A 24,640-nucleotide genomic window follows, 5' to 3' on the forward strand; every position below is an offset into this window, starting at 1 on the left:
GGGCTGTGTGATCAAGTGGCTTGACTACCGTAACTTTATTTTACAAGTGATGAGAAATTCTTTATAAGGTTAAGTTGGATAAGCCTGAGTGGTCACTTCAGATAGTGCATGTGTGTGGATACACATGTGTTTCCTCAGCCATTAGCTAATGCAATTTTTAAACCAAATCAAATTTGGGGAGGACTGTTCGGTTTCTACAAATAGGGCAGCTAGAACACTCCTGAGGAAGGCCAGCACCCAGCCTGTGCTCCTCCCTTGGTGGAGGAGAGGGTTACTAGGGGTCGGTGTGATTGGGCCGGAGGGTTCAGGAAGCAGTTGTTAAATAATGAGCCTTATCTTGAAGGCATTACCCGTATTTCTGAAATAAGTGTGGTGATTTTTGTGACTGTGATTTTCTTTATTACTGGGGCCATTTTGGCCTGTTGTCATTCTTGTTTTTTTCCTAGATGTAGAGCGTTTCCAGAAGTCTGATCCTTAGAGAAAGGGTGCATTTTAACCCTTATTATAAAATTTCTTTGTGGCTTTACAGTCCTTTGAGAGTGGAAGCGAATCTTTTGAGTATTTTCATTCAACATTGAGTAAACCTACCCGACAAATTGACATGCTGTGTGATCTTTTCACAGACGATTCTTTCTTTCTTTCTTAGAGAGTCATTATCGACCTGTCTTAAAGCCTGTTCATGCTTTCCTGGGCCGGAAGCCAGGTGACAATCCTAGGGCTTTTTTATGGCTGTCTGATGAAACATCATCTAGATTTTGTCGTCTTCAAAGCTGCCTTCTCTATGCTCATTGATTTATGGACTGGATCTTTGGAGCAGAGACCAAGTGCCTTATACTCATTAGTAAATTGGGCACAGCTAGGCTAGGAATGAGATTCTCAGTTGGTGCCCAGACAGCACTGGGAGACGTGGGGAAAATGAGACTCATTTATCAGTCACCTTGAGACAGCATCAGGAATTGGCCGCCTTCCTTCACTCTGAGGCCTTCCACAGCCTCAGCACAGGCAGGGGTGGCGATGGGCTACCAGGTTCACCTTGGTTTACTTCTGTCTCACTCTGCAACCTGGTCACATGGGCAGAACCTGTCTGAGCATCTTCTAGCAGGTAGATACAATCTTGTTGATTGGTAAGGCAGTCTCTGTCAACTGAGGCAGTTTTGGCACTGTTGAGAGATGTTTTTTGATTTTCACAACCCCCTAATTGTAGAGGGTTATTGGAGGGCTCTAATGGCATCTAGTGGCTAGAGGCCAGCAGTGCTGCTAAACATCTAATAGCTCCCCACAACAAAAAATTATTCATACCTGTATGTCAGCTGTGCAAAGATTGAGAAACATTGGATTAAAGCGATTTATTTCATTTTCGGGGACCTGTGTTTTGTTTTGGTTTAGTAGATGTTTTCAAAATTCTTGGAGTTGCTGCATCCTTTTTTTGTTGATGGGAAATTCTGTCAACTGTGAATATCGTATGGGCCTGATGAATGAAACTCACAGAACATGTGAAGATCTTATGTGCTCCAACAGCAACAGCTTCCTTCTCATTCTTGTCCGCGTTGCCTTTTGTCCACCTGCCAGTAATGTGCACACCCAGGAGACTTAAGTGAGGGTAAAATCATCAAATGTTTGTTTTCTCTTCCCCTTCCACGCCCTCTAGTGGCCTGCTTTGCTTAGGCCTACAGCTGCTTTGCCTGTGAGCTGGGGTCTGTGTGGCAGAACCTGGGAATAGATAGGGCAGGAAGGAGAGTGCTTGTTCTGGACCCAGATTCACCAGACACAGTGTTTGGAAATTTATTTTGCTATTGATGCTAGATATGGAGCCCTGAACTCCACTGAGTGGATGGCATAACTGTAAGACAAATAACCACTTCAGGTGGGTGGCATTGGAGGTTTCCTTTCCCTGCCCACAGGAAAAATGCACATGTAGCAAGATGAATGAAAACTCTGGGTACAGGATTGTCTTGTTTTGATCACTTCAAATATAAGTGGGGGGGGGGCTGTTTAAAACCCAGATATTCAAACAGCCTTCCCAAGATATCAAAGGTGTGTTGTTTTTAGCTGGTGTCTTTCAGCTAGTTAATTAAAATAAGACTAGTTTAGCCAGTTCTAAAGGGAACAGGCTGTTTTCACTTAGAATGTGTTTTTCCTGTTTATTAAAAAAAAAAAAAAACAAACCCAGGTCCTGAAAGTGAAGGGTCTCTGTTCATACCTGTTCTTGGACAGCACCCCTGTCTGCTCCTGAGCTCCTTTGCTACCTAGAGCTAGAAGAGAGTCGGTGGCATCACAGCTGTCAGGGATTCACAGTTGAGCTTTGGGCACCTGCTGAGTGGGCTCTATCAGGTTGGTGGCACTGGGCCATCTGGGGGAGTGAATGACCTCAGAGCTTCTTCCCAGGAATTTGGATTTATTTTAGAAGAGAAAGCTGCTTTGCCTGTCCCTTCCTCCTCCTCTGCTTCTCCTTTTAATACCAACTGCATCTAGAGGAAGACTGCCCCCCGCGTCCCTGTTCCATCTGTCTTCCTTATACCAGTAATTCTGTAAATGTGTATTTTTCTCCCTTTCATGTGTTGATTCTGTTAACCCTTCAGATTGGTGAGACATTAGACTCACAGCTTCTTAATATTACTGGACTTTGGTTTCTGTTTTGCATTTCATACAGAGAGGTCTCTTCCTCTCTGAATTTCTGCATGCAGCTGGTGACTCACCTTGCTTTGGCACAGGCCATATAGTATTAGGAGCACGACTGGGGTGCTGGTTTGATTCTGATTCTAACTGGAAAACATAACATTTTCTGGCCTCATGGTCTTCCTCTGAAAATTGAGTGTTTGCATTTGATCCCTAAGCAAAACCAGATGTAGTCTTCCAGTCTGTAAAAAAGCTATTTTATACATTTTAATTTATCATGTTTCCTTTTAAAGTTGATTGTTAGACCAGCAAGATGTGGTTCTGTGGTGAGCACAAAACTGGGGGTTTTAGAAGATGTTGTGCAGTCATTGCAAGGTTAGCACCCAGTTGATTTCTGCACTGTGTTTTGGTTCAGAGTAGAAGCAGCCCAGATTCATCCAATTATGAAGGGGAGTGACTATGTTAAAAAATAATTTGCCAAGCACTTGAAGTTGCTTTCAATGTAAATTGAGATGGAGGCCAAAAAGAGAAGTAGTAGAAATTGTTTTAAAAGTTGAATTATTAATATCTAAAGACAATTGTCATAATGCGGAAGTCAGCCTTGGAACCTTAAGATGTGTGACCAACTCTCACCTGACATTTAATTAGGGTAGTGTTTTTGTGATACAATTTCATATGAATAGATAAATGGGCCTGAATTTTAAAATACACATAACTAGACCACTACTAAGCATTAATTTTGTGATCAGTAAGGTGAAAATTTGAAGTTTAAACACCAGATTCGGAAGTAGCCAGGGCAGTTTTGCTGATCTTCTGCAGTATCAATTGACTTGTTTTTAAAAAAGCAAATGTTTAAAAACTTATTTTAAACAAAACCAAAAGTCAAATGAAACATTTGTGGAACCTCTGGAATATCTCTGAATCTTTGATGTTCTTTGGAGCACAGTTTGAGAACCAATAACTTGGTGGCTCACCCCTACTCTTCTGGCTCTAGCAGTGTTCTGTGATTCTAGAACTTTCTCCATTTTATACATGCAGAAACTGAGATGGACACGCTTAGGATCACATAATGCCAGTGGAGAACAAGCTGCAGATTAAAGATTTTCAGGTTTTTGATGCAGGGTTCTCTCAGTTCCTCCTTGTCAGCCTTTCAGGTGTCATTTCCTGCTGTCTTCTAAGCATAACAGTGATAAGACAAGTGGCCTCTGAGAAAGGTTCCCTGGTGTTTTCCCCTCCATCCCTTGTCTTAGACATATTTTGTTCCTGTAATCTCACTGCCCTGCCCACCTCTAGAATTTTTTTTCTGGAGTGTTTTTCTCCAATTTTCTGCTCTGTTAATACCTGACTACCATCACATCCACTTTAGTTTAACTCTGCCTCTTCAAGGGATTTTTTTTTCACTACTAAGGGTAAAATCTTGCAACAGGTTAAGGTGCAAATGTAGTGTCAGAATGCCCAGCTTCTGTGGCTCATACCAGAAGGAGGTCTTGGAGTTCTTTGCTGATTTGCATTTCTTCACCTCATTTTCACCATCCTGTCCTTTCATCTTGTGAAAGTGTCCAAACACTTAATGCACACCAGCCTCTGTGTATAAGGCATGGCCATTGCCGGCATTTCTTGTATTTGGGGGCCTCAAACTCCACAGGCGAGATGAAACAGGACTGTCCTGTAGAGAGTAGATAAGAGCAGTAGATAAACGGTTTTTCAGAAGGAGCGCTGCTGTGAGTACTCCAAGGAAGAGGAGTTCTCCTCAGTCTAGGGGGCCCTGGAGCCCTTATGCGGGAGGTGGGGTAAGATGGGAGGCTGGAGATGTGAGTAGGGTTTTCCAAAGAAATTGGGTGGAGACAGCAGACTTAAAGATAGGCCCCCTAGCCACCATTTAAAGATGAATATGAAATAGCTCAGGTGGCACTCAGTGAGGACAGAAGAGGTCTGGGAACCACTAAGTTAGAGCTGTGCTGTCCCGTGTGAATGTGGCACCGTTGAGCTGTGATGGAATTGTCCTGTGGGACTATTGGAAGAGACTGAATCTCTGCCTGGAGCTAGCATTACTTCTGAAGGGATGGGCATTTCTGCCTTTGTTTATCCTCTGAGGAGGCAGACCCTTGTGTAAGAAACAGGGCTTGCAGAGATGTTGGATGGCCACCTGGAGGAACTGCTCCATTGGTCTGGTTCTCACTCCATTGAAAGTGGGCTGCTGCTCAGTGTTCTCAGATAGGCTGAGAAATTGGCATTTGCCAGACAAGGTGGGCCAGGAGCCTTCTGAAGGGGGGCCTTCGAGGTTGATCCAGAGATTATAAGAGCAGTTGGATGTGGTGAACTGGAAATACATCATTGTGATTTCCTTCTGTTGCTAGGCCCATGGGCAGCCCTTAGTGCTAGCTTAGCCTGGGGTTGGCTGTGCTGGGCCAATGAGGACTCATCTGCCTGTTCTAAGCAGAACTCCTCCTCCTCCCCACAGCTTTAGAGGTGGACTTGCTTTTTTTTTTTTAAACAGCTTTTTTTTTGAGATATGATACACATATCATACCATCCTCCCATTTAAAAGTATACAACTCCATGGCTTTTAGTATGTCCCCAGAATTATGTTTCCATCAACATAATTTTAGAACCTTTTTTGTTATCCCCTAGAAAAACCCTAGAAACCTTACCTATTACCTTTCATTTCCTCCATTTTCCATACCCCAGCTCTAAGCAATTACTAAAATATTTTGTCTTTACAGATTTGCCTACTCTAGAAATTTAGTATAAATGGAATCATGCAATACGTGGTCCTTTGTGACTTTTTTTGCTTAGCATAATATTTTTAAGAGTCATCTGTGTGTAGCATAATCAGGTCATTCCTTTTTATAGCCAGATAATATTTAATTGCATGGATATGCCAGTTTTGTTTATCCATTTCCTCAGTTTATCCATTATCCATACACATTGGGCTGGTTTCACTTTTGTTTATTATGGATAATGCTGCTGAGTACTGCTACTAAGTATGGATGCTGCTGCTGAGTACTTTTGTGTACAAGTTTTTGTGCAGACACATATTTTCGTTTGTCTTGGGAGAATTCCTAGAAGCAGAATTGTTTGGGCCATACGGTAACTCCATGTTAAACCATTTGAGGAACTGCCAGATTATTTTCCACACTGGCTGTGCCATTTTACATTCCCACCAGTGGTAGATGATGGTCCCAGTTTCTCCACATCTTCACCAACACTTGTTCTTATCTATATGTCCTTATGAGTGTGAAGTTGGTATCTCATTGTGGTTTTGATTTGCATTTTCTCTAATGACTAATGATGTTGAGCATCGTTTCTTGTGTGTGTGTGTTTTTTTTTTAAAGCAGGAGAATCGACACATTTCTTTGCCAGAGATTTCTGACCATCTTTAGAAAGGTGGAAGATGATTTAGTTGTGTTGAGGAATGAGTGGGAAGGAATGAGGTGATTGTTACTCTTCTAGAAAGTAGGAGGTTGGGGGTGGGGAGGATGCATATTGAGGTGGTAAATTCTGCCAACTGACTTGGTGCACAGGTTTTTCTCTGGAGGTGAATTGATGAAGTCATGGCCTTGAACTGTCATTAATCTGGTTGGCAACAAGGTCTTCAGATATTTACTGTACAGTCCCACTGTGCCCATTGGATGCCCTTAGCTAGAGGACTCAGCTGTTAGGTCTGGAGGCAAGCATCTTCTTAGCTCCAGCAACAGCTTATTGATCACTGTTAGTCTAAGGCTTCCCCGTTAATTGTCTGGTCATTCCTGATGATCCTCATTGTCATTTTGTGATACCAAGACTCTCTGTGAGGATGGCTGTTCATTATCCTCCTCATTGTCCACCTGTGACTGTGAGAGATAGGGGTATCTCTTGAATAATGCTTTTGAAAAGTCTTAAGTTCTGTTGCCTTAATAGGAATTGTAGAGATGAATTCTGTAATTCTTTATGGGTGGTATGTATATGCGAATATAGTTTCTATTATTTCAAGCTCTAAGTACCACTGGAGAAGAGAAGTTTCCTGGCAGCTCTATAGTCACTTAAAATCTGGGCCCTCACTAATCAGAACTGTACTTTGAACTCCTCATAGCTTGGGATTTTCACTTCAAATTTGTATGTCTCTGAATAGGAATAATTTTACCTAGGCTGAGTTTTTTTGGCCATCTCTTTACCCATCTAGTACACCATCTGGGTGGGTCTGACCCTCTCCAAGGCAAGCATGGAGGAGAAGGCTTCTATCTTCTAAGGAAGCCATCGTTCAGTTCCTGGCCCTTGATCTTTTCTTTGTTTTAACAACACAGCTTGAGAAGCCAATTGAGTAGGGTTAATTGAGGAAGTAGAGTGGGTTTTCCTGTCTGAAAGTGGACAGCTAATTCCTGCCAGGGATTGGGGTTCTTTGCTAAAATAGTGAAATAAAATCATCTTTTTTGATGTAGCACCTCATTTGTTTGCCCTAGGACAATTCCTTCAGCCCTGGGGTAAAATTAAGTAATGAATATGGGTTATCCAAAGGGGGGAAAAAAAAAAAAAACAAACCAATTCCTGAGGAGCTAGGTGCAGCACCTAGTTAGCAGTGTGGCTTTCAAAGTGTCAGACCCATGGGGTGGAAACTCCATCTTGTTCACTGTTCAGTCACCAGGGCCTGATGGCAGCCCATACTCATATAGACTGGGAGGAGGAGTGGAGGAAGGAAGGAGGGCAGGTGCTGTTTGGCCTGAAGTTAGAAGGACTGAATAAAGTGCTGTAGTGCCCTAGGCAACATATTCACTTAGCAGATACTTTATTGTGCCACTGTGGTCAGTGTCTTTCTCTGAAAAGGTGTGTTTGTGGTGCGGGGATTCCCTAAAGGATGTCATAGAGTCCCACATAGAAACTTTAAACAATCCAAGGTAGATAGGTATTTTTTAACTCATAATACTCCTTTATTTCCCCTTTACAATTTTTTAAAAAATTTGATACAATTATACATAATAATGGAGAACACTGTGAGTTTCAATACCTGTATACATTGTGAAATGATCAAAGTAGGGTAGTTAGCATGCACATCACCCCCAAATAGTTACTTTTGTGGTGAGAACATTTAAAATTGTTTCTTTTAGAAATATACATTATTATTAACCATAGTCACCTTGCTGTGCAATAGAACACCAGAACTTACTCCTGCTGTCAACTTGTCACCCATGGACCACTCCATCCTCATCCGCCCTCTTTTCCTCCCCATCACCTAGTAACCTGTTATCTCCTATGATACCAACTTTTTAGCTTCTGCATGTGAGATTGTACAGTATTTGCCTTTCTGTTCCTGGATTACTTCATTTAACATAATGTTCTTCAGGTTTATTCATGTTGCTGCAAAAGACAGGATTTCTCTTTTTTTCTGGTTGAATAGTACTCCATTGTCAGAAGTGTTGTAAGACTAGGAAAGGAGCACTGCAGGCTGGAGCCCTGGGGAAAGTGGTCTGAGGCAGGTGGGACAAGCTGGGGCCTGGCAAACAGGCTGGGTTTGATTGTCAGCATAATAGAGAGCACTCATGCGCCAGCTGGGTGGGAGGAGCAGCCTAGTAAAGACTGGGAAGCACCTCAGGAAGCATGTGCATGGTTTATGGTGATCAGCAGACCAGCCGGAATGTCGCGGGAGAGCGGGGTGTGATGGGGCAGAGGAACTTATGTTATAAAGTAGTACAGGATAGAGTTTGAGCATCATTGTAATGGGCATTGTGGTGGTGTTGAATAGTGGTGGAATGTATGGGTCTGGAATCAGGCTGCCTGGTCAGGGGCTCTGAAACTTGAGTGTGCATCAGAATCACCTGGAGTCTTGTTAAAGCACAGGCTGTAACACATCTCCAAAGTTGCTGATTCGGTGGGTGTGGGTGGGGCCTGAGAATTGGTATTTTTCACTGGTGATGCTGCTGTTAATTAGCTTGGGACCACATTTGGAGAACCACTGGTCTAGAATTGAGAGGTTGATAAACCTTTTCTGTTATGTTAGATAGTAAATATTGTTTAGGCTTTGTGGGCTACTTAGGGTATTTGCTACATATTCTTTATTGCTTTTCATGACCCATTAAGCATACAAAAACCATCCTCTGTCCTATACAAACAGGCCTTTGGGGGAGTGAGGATGAGGAAGGGAAGGTGGGGCATGGTTTAATAACCCTTGGGCCATGCCTGGATGATCAGTCTTCTGCTGCATAGCTGGCTGACCTTTGCCAAGCTAATCACCTTTTGCCTTTATTTTCTCCTGTTTCTCATAAAACAGAGATGATAATATTCATACTTCTTACCATATAGGACTTCTATGAGGATTCAGTGAGCTAAGCCACAAAAGATTGTTTATCATAATGTCTGGGACATAGCTAGAATTTATAATTTATTTTCATTAATAGTAGTACTACCAACTACTGGTTACTCTATTGATAGGCAAGGGGAAAACAGTAAGAGGCAGACCACCAGAGATCCAAGACTCTGAAAGCTAATTGCTTCAAGATCCTTCTACCATTTTCTTTGGGGCTGCTTGCAAAGAAGAATCCTTTGACTGAAGCATATATGTACACTCTGAAGTACATCCTGGGTTAGTCCCTTATAAGGGATCGGGATCATTGCTCAGCCTTTCCCTTGAATGGCACTTAGAAAATGGTGCTATTTGTAAGCTGACTGGTATTGGGTCTAGGACTCAGGCTGAAGGGGTGGGCATACTGGAAACCATTTGAAACCTATGCTCAGGTCCTACTTGTTGGGAAGCCTGATTGAGAAGTGTGGCCTGATTTGTGCTAGTATTAGATAGGATCTGGCTGCATTAATGTTGAAACTACTCTGCCTTTTAATGTCTCATTTTGCCTCATGGTGGGAGTGAAAGTGAGAACCACAGAAAATCTGCCTGCCAGGTGTTCCACATTTCTTGTGCTGCAGCACGCAAGTGAGCAGTGGGGTGTAGCTTCCCCTTATGTAGCTGGGACAGCAATACCACTGCTTGTTCCTCTGGCACGTCTTCTCTGTGCTGGTATACCGAGAGAGGCTGCCTGGTGGCCCTGAGGGAGCCATCTCGTCTCTAAACAGTGATAATGAAAGCTGGCCATGCTCAAATAAGATGGGGCAATCTATCTGTTTCTTGTCTAGTTACCCTGAGGGGGCATCCACTTTCTTGCTCACCTCACCAGTTGCATGCTGTAGTCCTTGCCAGAAGCACATAATAATGACTTTGTAAGCTTAAGTTACAAGCACACAAAAGTGCCCGATAGTGATATAACTCCACCCTTCGCTTGAGTTTTTGCTGACATTGAGTGAAATATCTTTCTGCCTCCTCCCTCCCTCGCAAAACAAACTTCCTGTTTTGCATTTGGTCCAAGCTGGAACAGCCCCACTACACCTGTTAACACACGCAGACACACACTTCCCCCTGCATATTTGCTTAGCTTCTTGTTGCCTAGCCAGATTTCCTCTCAGCTTACAGACCCCGAATCATAAGATATTGAACCAGCAAATTGAAGAGTTGACATTTTATTTAGAGCTATTCAAGTGGAAACATGGCTTCTGGTTTATTTTTCTGTATTGCGCTGTGACCACTTTGCTAATTGTTCTTCTCCTTCACAGCAGAATGGAAGAGAGGAAAGGAAATCAGCTGACACAGGAGCCAGAGTGAGACCAGTGGACTCTCACACTCAACTTACACCATGAATTTGTGTCTATCTTCAATGCGTTAAGAGCCAAGGACAGGTGAAGTTGCTGGAGAGCAATGGCTTTCTTTACTCCGTGGAAGTTGTCCTCTCAGAAGCTGGGCTTTTTCCTGGTGACTTTTGGCTTCATTTGGGGTATGATGCTTCTGCACTTTACCATCCAGCAGCGAACTCAGCCTGAAAGCAGCTCCATGCTGCGTGAGCAGATCCTGGACCTCAGCAAAAGGTACATCAAGGCACTGGCAGAAGAAAACAGAAATGTGGTGGATGGGCCATACGCTGGAGTCATGACAGCTTATGGTAAGCACTGTGCTACGGGGACCTCTCCATTAATGTGTGCCTTGGCCTTGAAATGGCCCCAGAAGCTCCCAGACATGGTCTTGTCATGGACCAAGTGTCCTTTGCCACAGTCTTCATAAGCAGTCAATTGCACACAGAGGAGCACCTTTAGAAAATTAAAGCAATGCCATTTTGGGTGCTCTGAGCTGGTGTATGCAGAAACACTTTCCCCTGGAATCAATGGGTTAGTATAGTTAGGGTTCTGTTGATTGTATTTGCAGCTAGCTCTGTCTCCCTGAACACATTTCTGGAACCACGTAATCTCGTGTAGGAGTGAGTTCAGGGAATGCTGAAAAATATTCTCCTTATCTTTCCCTAAACAAAACTTAATTAAGACTGGTAGGGGTGAGATGATGAAGATAGGGAGGAATGTTCTGTGGAAGCCAGTAATCTTAGAGCCAATTGTGTGCCTCCCTCCAGCTGATAAATAGGACACTGGCACTTGGATGCTGGTGAATTTTAACCTTTGGCTTCTTGAGATTGTATTGCTCTTCTTCTTGCCCTTGTTTCTACTTGCATTCTCTTTGAAAGGAATCTTTGTGTACTTGTTGCTTTTCTTTAAAAGAATTTTTTTCAGAATGCTTTTTAAAATCATGCAGAGTAAAAAAAATACACATATGGAATGCAACTTATTTTTCTTTTATGCTTAATATAGAAAAAGTTGGAAGCTGTAGACAAGCAAAAATAGGAAAAAATTGCACATAAGTCTACTCCAGGCAATAACCACAATTAACATTTCAGTGTATCTTTTTCTGATATTTTACATATACACACAAAAATATATATATACACACAAATACTTAGAAAACAGAAACTGCAAATGGAATTTAGATCATGCTATTTTTGCAGAGCAGACTTGGTCTGTAGAAGATGACCTGTTGTCAGTGACAGTCTGATCATTGAATTGAGGTTTTGGTGGCCTCACTGAAGTGGTCTCCATGATAGTATAGATGAGATACAAGAATGGGGTTGGGTGAGGTGGAGAAAATGGAACTCTGTTTTATGACCCACTCAAGGAAGGTACCCTGAAGTATGCAGAGTTCAAATCATGATTCCTAAAAATGTACAGCACCAGTTCAGTTCAGTGCAGGTTGAGTTCAAGCACAGGAAATCATACTGAGTTACACATGCAGTTTTTTCTTTCCAAAAGGGGAAAATTTGTTTTTTTAAAAAGTGTGTAAAATTTTATACACTTGTGTGTGTGTATATATGTATTTGTTAAAAGATGCTTGCTTTTAAGGAACATTGTAGAAATTTTTTTCCAATTCTTACTAGGTAAATTATCACATTCTCTGCTTTTAATCTATTAAAAGTGTATGCAGGCATTGGCTTTTAATATATCTAAATAAAATGGTACCTTTTTTGAACTGATGGATTTAAAAAATGAGACTCTACTGTCGGAGCTTACACTGAAAAACAGCTAGGTAGTTTTTCCTAAAGTTGCATTATAAAATTGCTCATTGATTCACACTTCCTCTGTAACATTTCCAGAGTGGTTTAGATAAACCAACAGAAAATAAAGCTGATTGTCACCATTAGTGTTACCAATGTATATCACATAGCAGATAACACAGATGCTGTTTTAGTTTCTGGTTGTTTGCATTTGATGTTACAGCTTTGAAGGGGAAGAGGTATCGCTCAGTAGTAATTTTCTCCCGTTTCTCTCAGTCTGTCAAAACTTTTCATGGGCAAGAAGAAGCCCCACAAATTGCAAATGTATAGGCTTTCAATTTATCCAGTTGTTTTGGCTGTTTTTATTTCTTATGTACTGCTAAAAATCTCATAGGGATTGCGTCCCCACATTTTAAAGGACAATAATTTGGTCTTAGCTTTTCAGCCTCACAGAAATATTATTTTTTAAGTTACCAAAAATCCCAGAATAAGCTGTTAGAATTTCAGCCACCTTATGTGCCTGTAATCATAGGACTTTGCGTCTCAAAGAAACTGTAGAAATTATTATTCCCACTTAATCCTTTCGTAGATGAACCTTAGCAAAATAATTTGTCTTTTTCTCAAAAACAACAAAGAAACAATCAAACAGGTCACATCAGCAACTCTAACTCAAACTGCTAGTTTTCTCTTTCATCTAATCAACTTAACATATCAAAGTGGTTTTTGGAGTTGAGTTTCTGGAATTTAATTGGATTTAAATATATGTGCTTGAGGTATTTGGGATTATCACATGGTGAGATCCTACTAGTAAGACAGGGTGTCCCATTTGGTGGTGTTCACATTTTGGTCTTAAATAGATCTTGATTGTGGTAGCTGTTTGTGTGTGATAGGATTTAAGCAGCATCTCTAGGGTCCGTATGCACTAGATGCCAGTAACATCTCCCTAGTTGTTAACAGTCAAAATGTCTAGATGTGTGATAATTGCCCCCTTCTTGCCACCTTGGGGAACTACTGTACTAAGAGTAGAAACCACAAACGCTATCTGACACCATCTTGTTAAGGATGTTCACAAGCAGATAACTAGTTTTAGGTTTTTAATTTATTTTTATTTTTATTTTTTTCTGAAATGGAGTCTTGCTTTGTTGCCCAGGCTGGTACAATCTTGGCTCACTGCAACCCCCACCTCCTGGGTTCAAGAGATTCTTGTGTCAGCCTCCTGAGTAGCTGGGATTACAGATGCACACTGCAACGTCTGGCTAATTTTTGTATTTTTAGTAGAGATGGGGTTTCACCATTTTGGCCAGGCTGGCCTCGAACTCCTGACCTCAGGTGATCCGCCTGCCTTGGCCTCCCAAAGTGCGGGGAGCCACTGTGCCCAGCCTGGTTTCAGTTATTTTAAACTTGAAAGCCTAGTCTTCCCCCTGGTTTCCAGTTCTGGCACCAAAAAGTTGGATTGAGCAAGAGAATTGTACTAAGGATTGGTATAGTCCAGGGCCAGTCCTAGAAAGCTGGAAAGCCATTCTGATGACTTATGCTCCTCCTGAAATCTGTCAGTATCAGTAACATTGTGTGACATGCAGGCAGCTCTAGCAGTTAATGTCACATGGTGGTGCAGAGACTGTAGGATTCTCAGTGGTATAACTGGGCTGGCAGAACAGTGATGGGGATGCATGGGCCATTAGTTTGCAGTCTCTTTTTCTGTCATAAATGCAGCCTGTGTGCAGTGCACTGCCTACATATCTGCTTCAAAAGAGTGAAGAGTTGATCCAGTATGGCTGGGATTTGTGTCTCGTTTGAATGAATCCAGCTAAAAGAAGGAAAAAATTCCTCTTTCTCTCATCCCCATATTGGTATAATCAGAGGCTCTCAGTATAAATGGGTCTATGATAGGGATTTGAAAGATTGTAGTAGCTAATTTTAGATGATTGCTGATTAGAATTTCTGGTTAGAGATTTCAGGGCAGTGGGGTTCGGTAAACTGTGACCTATGTGTCAATTCAGACCTTTGTCTGATTGTGCAAATAGTTTTATTGGAACACCTCCACTCCCATTTGTTTGTAACAATTGCAATAACAGAGAAACATGATAATTCCAGTATTTATTTCATAAAACATCTGAAACATTCTGAATCCATCAATCAGCAGTCACTATAGGTTATTCTAATACTTACCTGATCAAAGTCCTTATTGATCCATCTACTTCCCGGGACTCCCATGGTCTAAGGCAGAGTCAGTAAACCATGGCCTATGGGCCAAGTCTTCCTCGGTACCTGTGTTTGTAAATAAAGCCATGCCCATTTGATTATATGCTGTCTGTGGCTGCTTTTGCACTATAGTGGCAGAGTTGAGTAGTTGCCATAGAGACTGCAAAGCCTAAATATTTACTGTCTGGCTCTTTACCAAAAATGTTTATCAATCTCTGACCTAAATGGTCTCTCGGTGAGTGTCTCTATCTACTGGATTTTGTGTGTATGTGTGTGTCTCAGTCTCTTTAACACCTGTGTTTGGATTCGCTCATGCCATCTTCATAAGGTGCACATGTAAATGCAGCATTTCTCTGGCCTCTGGAAATGCTGCTTCTAAGTGACAGGTCAAGAGTTGTAGTGGGTTTTAGAGCCAACTGGTTTGGCTTTGCCACATCCTCTCTCTGTGGCTTAGGCCCTAGAAGCACAAAACTGTTTTAAAGTGGGGTGTCAATGCCTCTCACCAAGGACTATGACATTTGAGTGAGGTGCTGTGTGTCAGGTGCCTGATACTGTGTGCTTGTTGGCTGTTAGTGTGACTTGTGACTAGTACTCAAACAATAGCAGAACTTGAAGAGTATCTTCCCTGACCCAACCCATCCTTGTTTTGGTGATTTGAAAAGTGACTTCTGAACTTCTTTTGGGATTTGGTAACTCCAAAGCGATACCAAGAATATCTCCTGGGCAGCCGGTGTGGAACATTCAGTGTATTTGTTCTTACAATGTGGAGGGCTTTTCTGTGTATTACTCTGTCAGTCCAGAGAGGAATGTGTTGGCTTTTGCCTCCCAGCCATGTGTAGAGCCAGAGCCCTCCACAGGTCAGCCCCATCTGCCTCTCCCAGCCACTGTGGCAGGGGTCATGCCTGCCAGTGATGTCTCGGTAATTGTGTCACGGATGGTGCCATTCACCCCAGTCAATGCTGTTCTTGTTTCTGAGGTGAATTGATCTCTGTCTCCAACAGCCTGACCCAAATTCTGATCCCTAGTGGTCACCTCTTATCTAACAGGACAGACCTGGTCCACTTGTGTTCTCCAATGAAAAGTAATAGAAACCTGAGGTGAGGTGACATTTCCCCTCATGGTCCATCCCCACCTTGTTAACCCTGGTTTCTCTGGGCTGGGGCATTGCCCTAGAAAAGCTGCCAGCCCAGCCCAGGCTCAAGCAGGTGTGGCCTCCCAGCCTCTCTCTGCAGACCCCTAACCCACATCCCCTTTGCCTGCTGCCTGACTCCTCCTTGACCTCTAGGTTCTGCATGCCTGCTCTTCTTTACCTACCTTCTGCCTGTCTCCTAGTTCCCTGAGCTACTTAGTCCTAGACTGGACCTTAGGCTTCTGTCTTTCAAGCCTGTCTTTCAGGAAATGTCTGTGACATTGGCTGGAATATTCCCTACGTTTTGTGCATACAGTGGGGAAAAAGATGGACAAAGGCCCCACTCTCATAGATGCTTTATTCTCTTTGGAAGGAAGAAATAATAAACAAGAGAAAGTCAGATAGCAGTACATTCCAGAAAGAAAAATGGGGATAGAATTTAAAATATCTGAGGGGCTACTTTCCCTTGGAAGGTCACCTATCTCTGGAGGTATCTTTTAACCAGAATGACACCAAGGAGCAGCCAGGTACAGTGGGAGGAGAAAGGGAGGCAGAGTGTACCAGGGAAGAGGCACGGTGTGTGCCAGGCCCTAAGGCCAGCATCTGCACTCTGGGGCAGAAGGGAGGCCACTATGGCTAGAATGAAGGGAGCAAGCAGTGGCACGGAAGGTGTTGAGTCAGGGAGAAGCCGGCAGTTCATGTAGAACCCTGTAGGTTGCGGCATCTCGTATCAATATTGATGTTCTTATGCGTAAACCAGACCTCAGCCTCACCCTATAGTTCACTGCTTTCTCTACGGGAGGAAGGAAGTTGTTATTTCCTTAAGGAGACACATACTGGAGAGGGGAGAGCCAGCATAGGGCTTTTGGTTGCTGGTCGGGGGCAGTGGAGAGGTAACTGCTTTGGGCTTCTGATTGGCCCTCATTGGCTTGGGATGCTATGCCTAAGATGTTAACACCATTTAGGGCTGCCACAGATTGCTCTGAAAGGGTAGCAGCTGCCCTGTATTGCAGATTCAGACAACATTCTGAGATTCAGATGAGAGCTTTTGCAAGTGTTTCCTTCCACCTCTCTTGTGAAAAAGAAATGAAAACAGGTTGAATTTTATTAAAGAAGCAAGCATGTAAAGGGTTTTTTAGTTTTAGTTTTTTCACCTTTTTCTTTTGTGTTTCTGTTCCTACAAATATGGAAATATGATCAAGGAACTGTTTTTCTTTTCTTTCTTTTTTTTGGCCGGCGAGGGGAGGGCTAGGACTGTTGTGGGGCAATGTGGAAAACCACTGTTGCCGAAGTAGAAATTCCCGCCCTTGAGGGAAGTTCACTGTTCTTGGAGTGAAACTGGTAGGGAAAAAAACAGCTGGGCTGTTTGGTGTGTCTGAGAATGCTTCAGTTAGTCTACAGTGATGTGGCTGGTTTGATTAAAGAAAGGGCTTTCTGCTTTAAAAAGCTTGGAACCTAAAAATGGGCCTCTCTGTGGCTTGGGACTTTTCCAGCTATCCTGTGGTAGAGTCCAGCCCACCCAGTATCCTCATCAAAGCCAGACCAAGTTCACAAGCACACCCAGGCCAGTCAGGAGGTCTGAGGAAGACCATGTTTTACAAAGGAGGAGTAAACTCGGAATAAGGGGCTCGCTCTTCTACTCCTCAGTCATTATGACCTTTCCTTTCATGCAGCACCACTACTTCAAGTCTGGGTTGAGGAGGGATTGCATGCACATGTGTGGGGTTGGAGTCTCAATCTCAGTGTGATTGTCATTGCCATGTTCAGACGATAAGGCTTAGAATGCCCCTTGTCTTACCTGGTGGCCATAGCTTTCTATGACCCTCTGCTTCTTCCCAGCTGTGTCCTGGTGCTCTTTTGCTGTCATAAGTGCTTGGCCAGACCTCATGCTGCTGTGGACACCCAAAAAGCTCTGCACCCTCTCAAGTCTACTAAGGCACTGCAGCTGTCTTCTAGGACAAGACTGCTGGGTGGTGGCTGAGCATTCACCTGTCTCTGAGCCTCTGCATTTGCTCTCTTTCCCCCACCTCTTCCTCTTTTCCTTCTTTGTTTGTAAAAATCAAGTTTCCTAGAACACAGCCATGCCCATTCCATTCTGTTTCAGAGAAGTTAGCCTTCTCTCCTTCACAAAACAGGGCCCAAGCCCACTGTGATTCTCATTCTTTGTAACAAGCTACTTAGCATCACGTATTTGTTTTATGAGCTGATCATGTGTCTCTCCCACTTACAATGTAAGTCCTGAAACAGCATGGACTTTGGTCCTTTTTGTTCCCCACTGTGCCTCAGAGCTTAGTACCTTTTGCCTGGCACGTAGTAGGAGCCATGAATGAATAGCAGCAGCTTCTGGCAGAACTCTGTGATGCTCTGTGGTACAGTTACAGCTGGGACTCATTTGAAAATCACAGTAATGTTTTTAGTGAAGCAGGAAATGACATGAAATTTCCTATGGGCTCTGCATCCAAGAGGCTCCAAGTAGCTATTATACATAATCCTGACATGGGAACCGTTGTTTATTCTGGAAGGTAGTTGGAGAGTGTTTCTATTGTGAGGGTGGAACACGTTGTGTTCCTTTCCGATGTGTGACCTTGAACAAGTCACTGACCATCTTAAAGCTCACTTGCTCTTCTGTAAAACATACAATATAATATCAGTTTACCTCATAGCCTTGTTGTAAGAATTACAAATGACAAAGTTTATTAAGGCACTTAGATTAACTTAGATTGTTATTGTTTGTTATGTTTTATTTATTTATTTTTTTTTTTTGGTGGATAGAGTCTTGCTCTGTCACACATGCTGAAGTGCAATAGTATGATCACGGCTCTTAACAACCTCTGCCTCTCAGATCAAGCCATATGCCCACCTCAGCCTCCAGAGTAGCTGGGACTATAGGCACGTGCCACCACACTAGGCTAATTTAAAACAAACAACAAAGAAAGGGTTTTTTTTGTAGAGATGGAATCTCACTGTATTGCCCAGGCTGGTCTCAAACTCTGGGCCTCAAGTGATCCTCCCACCTCAGTCTCCTAGAGTGCTGGGATTACAGGTGTGAGCCACTGTGCCCAACCAGCACTTAGATTATTAAAGTGCATTCTTTGCTACTATCACTAACTCTGGCCTGAATGTACCTGTATCTGTTACCACCCAACTATAACTGTTCATGTAGATCTGACATTGTTCATGCATTTGAACACAAGTCTTCAGCAACCTGTTTATGTAGCTGTTCTTAGCATTTACAGGGATGGAGCCTGAACAGACATAAGAGGAAATACACTCTGCTTCAGAAGAGGGCAGGCTTGCCACACCCTCCTAAACTAGGAGATGTGGTTGTCATCGTCCTGTTCAAAAGATACAGCTTTCCTTTGTGGGCTCTAAAATAAGCCGGGTGTGGCCAAGTTCACCTTTTATCTAACCAAGGCATTGGTGGTGCAAGTGTTTCTGGCATGGTACAGTGAGCAGGAAGGAGCAGTGTGCAGCCCTGCAGGAAGGTATGAGCCCTGGTGTCAGATGGGAGACAGTGGATGACAATAGGCTCGACCTCTCAGCACTTCTCTGATTCCTTATCTTTTCTATAAAAAAAGCTAAAATTCTTGGGTCCTATTCCATGCAGCTGGCTATGTGTTAGGAAAATTCAGAGAATAGCCTAAGAACTCTATTCTGAATGTTTACAGATTCCATAAAGTACTTAATATCATCAACAGGCCGAGATACGCTCTTTTACCAGATTCCGATGCATGGAAAGTTCCCTGATAGTAATGACACCCTCTGCAACACCTCAGGAAAAACAGTCACTTCTAGGTACAAGTTCTGGTGACAGCTTAAATCTGTAGCTCTAATCCAGAAGAGAAGGCCAGTCAATGTTACTGAGCATCTAAGCTGCTCTTTGACTTTGGTGATGATTGTTTCACGCCCTTTTGTGTCCAGAATCTGCTGCCTGGGACAGTCACAGGGTGGAAGCTACATTTGTCAGTTCAGGAGCAAGCAAATTATCCAATATGTGGCTTTAAAATTCAAGTGAGATAAGGCAATAAGAGTCACTAAGAAGTTTCTGTTGAGTGTTGCCTTACATGACTTTAGGGTACTGATGGCATTATCTATAAAAGCACAATTCATTGTGCTATATATATATTTAAAATAGAAATGTCTTTGTGCTTTTGAAAATAATGTGAATTTTTATGTAAAATTAGAGCATATAAGGAAGTATGGAGAAAACATAAAGAATAAATATACTCCTTACCTCTAAGTACAGATCTTAGCAGATAAAATTTTGATTTCACTTTAGTTCTTTTTTTTAAAAAATGTGATACATACACATGTGTATATGTGTATTTATGTACATGTATGTATGCTTTTTAAAATTAAGATACTGCATTTTCTTATGCCATTAGGTATTTTTGATGACTGTACACTTTTCCTTTTTTACCCATCCACTTAACAAATATTTATTGAACTCCTGATATTAATAGCTGGTAGCGGTAAACAGAGATGACAAGCAGATTTGGCCTCTGTCCTCCCTAAGTTTACAGTCTAGTGATTTATTCTGTCTTACGAATGGCTCAATGTAATTTAATCTGTTTGTTGTGTGTTTGGGTAATTTCCAGTTCTTATCTGTAACAACACTATTTTATTAATAGCACTGCTTTGAATGTCCTTATGCATAATGAATAGACTATATTTGGGTCATTACTGTAAGTATATTATCTTTGGAAAGGTCACTCTAAAATTAATTTAAAAATATATAATTGATGAAACTTGACATTCCTGACAGTCAATGGAAATAAGAGGTTGAGGTTAATTCTTTTTTCATTAGCACCTTCCTTTCTCATTAACGCCCTGTCTTTGCCGGTTTCTCCAGAGCAGCAAGTGCTCTGTGGCTCTGTCGTGCACGTTCTGCCTCTCGGGCAGCCGTGCTGAAAAGGGATTTGATTTAGGAGCAGGCACAGATGTAAATTATTTTTGGCAGTTCAGTTGTAAGACCTTGCTCGTTGCATGGTTGGTTCTGTGCCATAGTATCATGGCGGCTACACCTTCATGGTAGATCTCAACGTAGGCTGTGCCCCGATCCTTGACAGACTCTGCAGATCAGGATTTAATGCATTTTAAGATGCAACCTGGTAACTCTGACTGCACAAAGTGAGTCTGATGCACAGCAAGGCTGAGAACCACTGCTTTAGAAGCATATTCCAGGAAAAATGGGGTAGTGGACAGCATAACTCCTAAGCATGGGCATTTTTGGTAATTCCTCAAATATTGATTGATTTTGATTATCTGGAAAATGAAGGTTTACACCCAGCCACAGAGTGTTAGCCGATAGATCTATAAACCTTACTCTACCAGCAGGGCCCTCCTCTCTACTGAGATCCCATCTCCTTGGATTCCAGAGATGGAGAAAAGTGTGATTAGCAGTTATAGCTCCTTGGCTGTCCTGCTCAAGGATATGTCTCTCAGCTGCTTCTTACGCATTAATGCCATGGCTTCCTAGAAATGAAAGCTAAATAGAAGTTGTCAAATAACCTGTTCCAATGCAGTTTAATCGACCTTATCATTTATCAAAGAATGCCGGCATGATAGAAACCAAAGCCTACTTTCCCCAGGGAGACATTTTAAATGCTTTCAACTACTTTGATCTCATCTTCATCATGTACAGTAAGTCTTAGGAATGCAGAATTGTGGTAGTAATGTTGGGATTCATTTTTTTTGTGAAGGCTTTGAAGCACAAACAGAATTTTAAAAGTTCATTAGTAGTTGAAACTGATAATCTTGCTGAGGACATGTTTTATGGCCATAATAGCTATAAAACACAATGAAAAATATTAAATATTATACTGGAATTTGGAGAAATATTCTTCTCTCATTTTTATTAAACTATAGAAATTCTTTATACACTTGTATTGAATAAAAGGTTACCATTAAGGTTAAAACACAAACAAAAGTACTGTTATTTCTTTATTTTATTTTTTGAGATGGCGTATCGCTCTGGCTCTACCCAGGCTGGAGTGCCGTGGTGTAATCTTGGCTCACTGCAACCTCTGCCTCCCAGGTTCAAGTGATTGTCCTGCCTCAGCCTTCTGAGTAGCTGGGAGTATAGGCATGCACCACTATGCCCAGCTAATTTCTGTATTTTTAGGAGAGACAGGGCCTCACCATATTGGCCAGGATGGTCTCAATTTCCTGACCTTGTGATCTACCTGCCTCGGCCCCCTCAAAGTGCTGAGATTACAGGTGTGAGCCACTGTGCTGGACTGTTATTTCTTGAAAATTGTGATAAAGCTGTTAACAGTTTTTGGAGGTTTAACAGTAAAATACAAAGATGCAAAATAATTTCATTCCTGGAAAGGTTTAATTTATTTAGCCTTATTTGTGAGAGTACTGTAGTTTGTTTCACTCATTTTTTTGTTCGTTTACATAATACATACCTAATGTACCAAGCGCTGTATAATGATACAGAGGGCTTGGCATCATCTCTGTCCTGTGTGTTTTATTAACAACATCCTTAACCTTGGGTTGGCTGCTTTGAAATGGTGACTCAGATAGCTGCTTGAATTGAAAATGATCTTTTTTCTTTTCTTTTTTTTTTTGAGACGGAGTTTCGCACTTGTTACCCAGGCTGGAGTGCAATGGCGCGATCTCGGCTCACCGCAACCTCCGCCTCCTGGGTTCAGGCAATTCTCCTGCCTCAGCCTCCTGAGTAGCTGGGGTTATAGGCGTGAGCCACCGCGCCCGGCCTTTTCTTTCATATTGAGAGAGAAAACATGCCTACCCAGGTAAAGTGCCTGGAGTATTTAAGTTTTTTAGTAGCCTTATATTACATCTTCATTTTAAGGCAGAAGATCTAGAAGGATTCTTAATTTTTAAAAAAATCTTGGATCACTTGATGTGTTTGGTAGTCTCCAGTATCAACTGGTAGATGTTTAGTGATACTGTGTCAGGTAGACACCAGGACAGGGACATGAGTACGTCTTAAGAGTGGTGGGTATATGTTTTCCCACAAACAGATGGCAAAATCCCAGAGGTTATTCCCTAACAAGTAGATTCAGGAGGAGCAGATCAGAGATGCTTGCTGGTGGGCAGGTCTGTTATAGTTCTTAAGAGGCAGTGAAGCATGATGGCTAAGAGCCTTCGGCTCTGGAACAAGACTGGGTTTGAGTCCTGGGTCTGTAATCACCTCTGGTAAATTATTTAGCCTTTCTGTGCTGTGATTTATTCATTTGTAAGACAGGCAGAGGGATGATCACATGCTTCTCAGATTGTCTTGGTAGGATCAAATGAATTAGTTCATGTAAAGTGCTCAGCACACTGCCTGGCATATAAAAAGGGTTCAATAAGTGGAGAAGGTAATATTGGGGTTGCCAAGATGATGATGCCTCCTCATCATCATGAATCCCCTTATTCACTCCATGTCCCACAGTCACAGAAGGTCAATCTTTGGCAGATGGGGTCAACAAGAGATAGTAGGTCAGTCATATTTACTGGCCACTGTAATTTGAACTGAGGGAGAATATCTTCTTAATTGTAAGTATGACAATTTTGTATCCTACCTAGAGTGTGGTCCACTAATGACTGTCACCAGTAACTATGGATTGAGGACTATGTCCACAAGTCTCTTGAGAGCCCATCAGCATTGGCTCATGTTCTGTTAGCTCTCCCACAGGGAGGAAGTCAGACTTCCCTCCCTGCACCTTTCCATTGTGTTTGTAGCAGTCCCTCCAGTAAATGGAAGTCACACGTGATGCAAATTCATTCAGTGGGCCTTTCTCACTTTTACATTTCCTGTCCTATAACCCCTCTGTCACAGTTCTCTCTCGATGTCTCCACAGAGAGGCAATGGGGAATGCAGGGTTGAGAGAATGCACCTAATTGAATTCACTGGTTCTCAAATCAGGGCAGCTTTGTCCCTCCACAGGATATTTGGCAATGTGTGGAGACATTTTTGATTGTCACATCTGGAGAATTGCCGCAGTCATTTAGGGAGTAGAGACCAGGGATGCTGCTAAACATCCTACAAGGCAAGGACAGTTATCACAACAAAGAATTAGGAGGTTGAGAAATCCTGAGTTAAGTTACACTAGAGGGCCAGGGCTTCTGTGCTTGGCCAACTACATTACCGGTGATGGTTAAATGCTATTCTAGATTCTATTCAGATTCTAGTTGGCTGGTGACACAGGCTCTAGGCAAAGAGGCTATGAACGGGGGAGATTGATCTTTTATATCTGAGGAATATTTCTTTATACCGAACATTGCCACTTCTCGCTGGCACGGTTGCCCCCTTCTGCGTGGCTGGCCTCTGGCACTCTTCAGAACTCTGGAGAGCCAGTTGATGAATTAGACTCAGTTACAGAACAGGTGACTGACTCCCGCTGTCTATGCCAACTGATGATGTGCCTGTGACAGACTGAGTCATGCTGACCGTGGGACTGCGGACACCAGAGGAGAGTGCTCCCTTGACCCCATGGATAAAGCAATAAAGCTTTGCATCACCTGAGGAGAGATTTCTTTGGGAAGGATGAGAACATTTTCCAGTGAAAGGTTTTATTTTACTTATATATTTAAAAGGCAGTTAATGCAGTTCTTATTGTGTGCCAGCTGGTTTTCAAAACATTTTATAAATATTAACTCATTAAGTCCTCTTGACAACCCCAAAGCTGAAGCATTGTTCATGTCACTCTTTTACAGATAAGGAAACGGGTGCAGGGCTATTACTGAAACCTAGAGATTCTGGCTCCAAAGTCAGGCTTTTAACCACTGTGTTAGGGATGAAAAACTCTGAACTTCATCCTTGGTTTCTTTTTTCTACCCAGATCCTTGACTTCTGATTGGTACCATTGAGGCTTTGGGGAATTAGGCTGTCCTGAGGCAAGCCCTCATTCTGATCTATTAGCTCATTATTTCATATCTGTGAACCTCAGTTTTCTTATCTGTAAAATGGAGTCACACCTACCACAGGGGGTGGATGTGAAGATAAAACAGGTGTCCATTTTGCATTGCTATGAAGAAATACCTGAGCCTGGGTAATTTATAAACAAAAGAGTTCTTTGGCTCAAATTCTGCAGCTATACAAGAAGCACAGCACCAGCATCTGCTTCTGGTTCACCTGGCAAAATGGGACAGGCTGGGGCACCTTGGCCGAGCTTCACTGGCTGTGATCTGGGCTGCTGACTGGACCGTGTGTGTTTATTTCATGGCCAGATTACAGCATCTGCTCAGGGACAAGTTTGCTCTGTTTTTAGGAGAATGGAAGGTGGCAGCTTTCCATTTGTCTTAACTCAGGGCTTTTCTCAGTCCTGCTACCCACACTGTGCCCTTTTCCCCT

The 24,640-nt window shown here is 42.5% G+C and overlaps 1 protein-coding gene across 8 annotated transcripts in view; it reads left to right on the forward strand.

The window, feature by feature from the left end:
* Positions 1-24,640, forward strand: part of MGAT5 (alpha-1,6-mannosylglycoprotein 6-beta-N-acetylglucosaminyltransferase) — a 325,249-nt gene that overhangs the window by 119,011 nt on the left and 181,598 nt on the right. For 3 of the 8 annotated variants that reach the window (XM_032250746.1, XM_032250744.1, XM_032250743.1), the window contains exon 2: positions 10,192-10,571. In XM_032250746.1, the coding sequence (XP_032106637.1) occupies positions 10,331-10,571 (241 nt within the window). In that variant the 5' untranslated portion in view covers positions 10,192-10,330. Of the gene's footprint in view, positions 1-8,541; positions 8,561-8,595; positions 10,572-24,640 lie in introns of those variants that run through there. The other 5 variants (XM_032250745.1, XM_032250742.1, XM_032250747.1 and 2 more) reach the window with 4 other exon arrangements.

Source organism: Sapajus apella, unplaced genomic scaffold, assembly GCF_009761245.1.
Source record: "Sapajus apella isolate SASKATOON/1434 unplaced genomic scaffold, GSC_monkey_1.0 scaffold72, whole genome shotgun sequence".
NCBI lineage: Eukaryota > Metazoa > Chordata > Mammalia > Primates > Cebidae > Sapajus > Sapajus apella.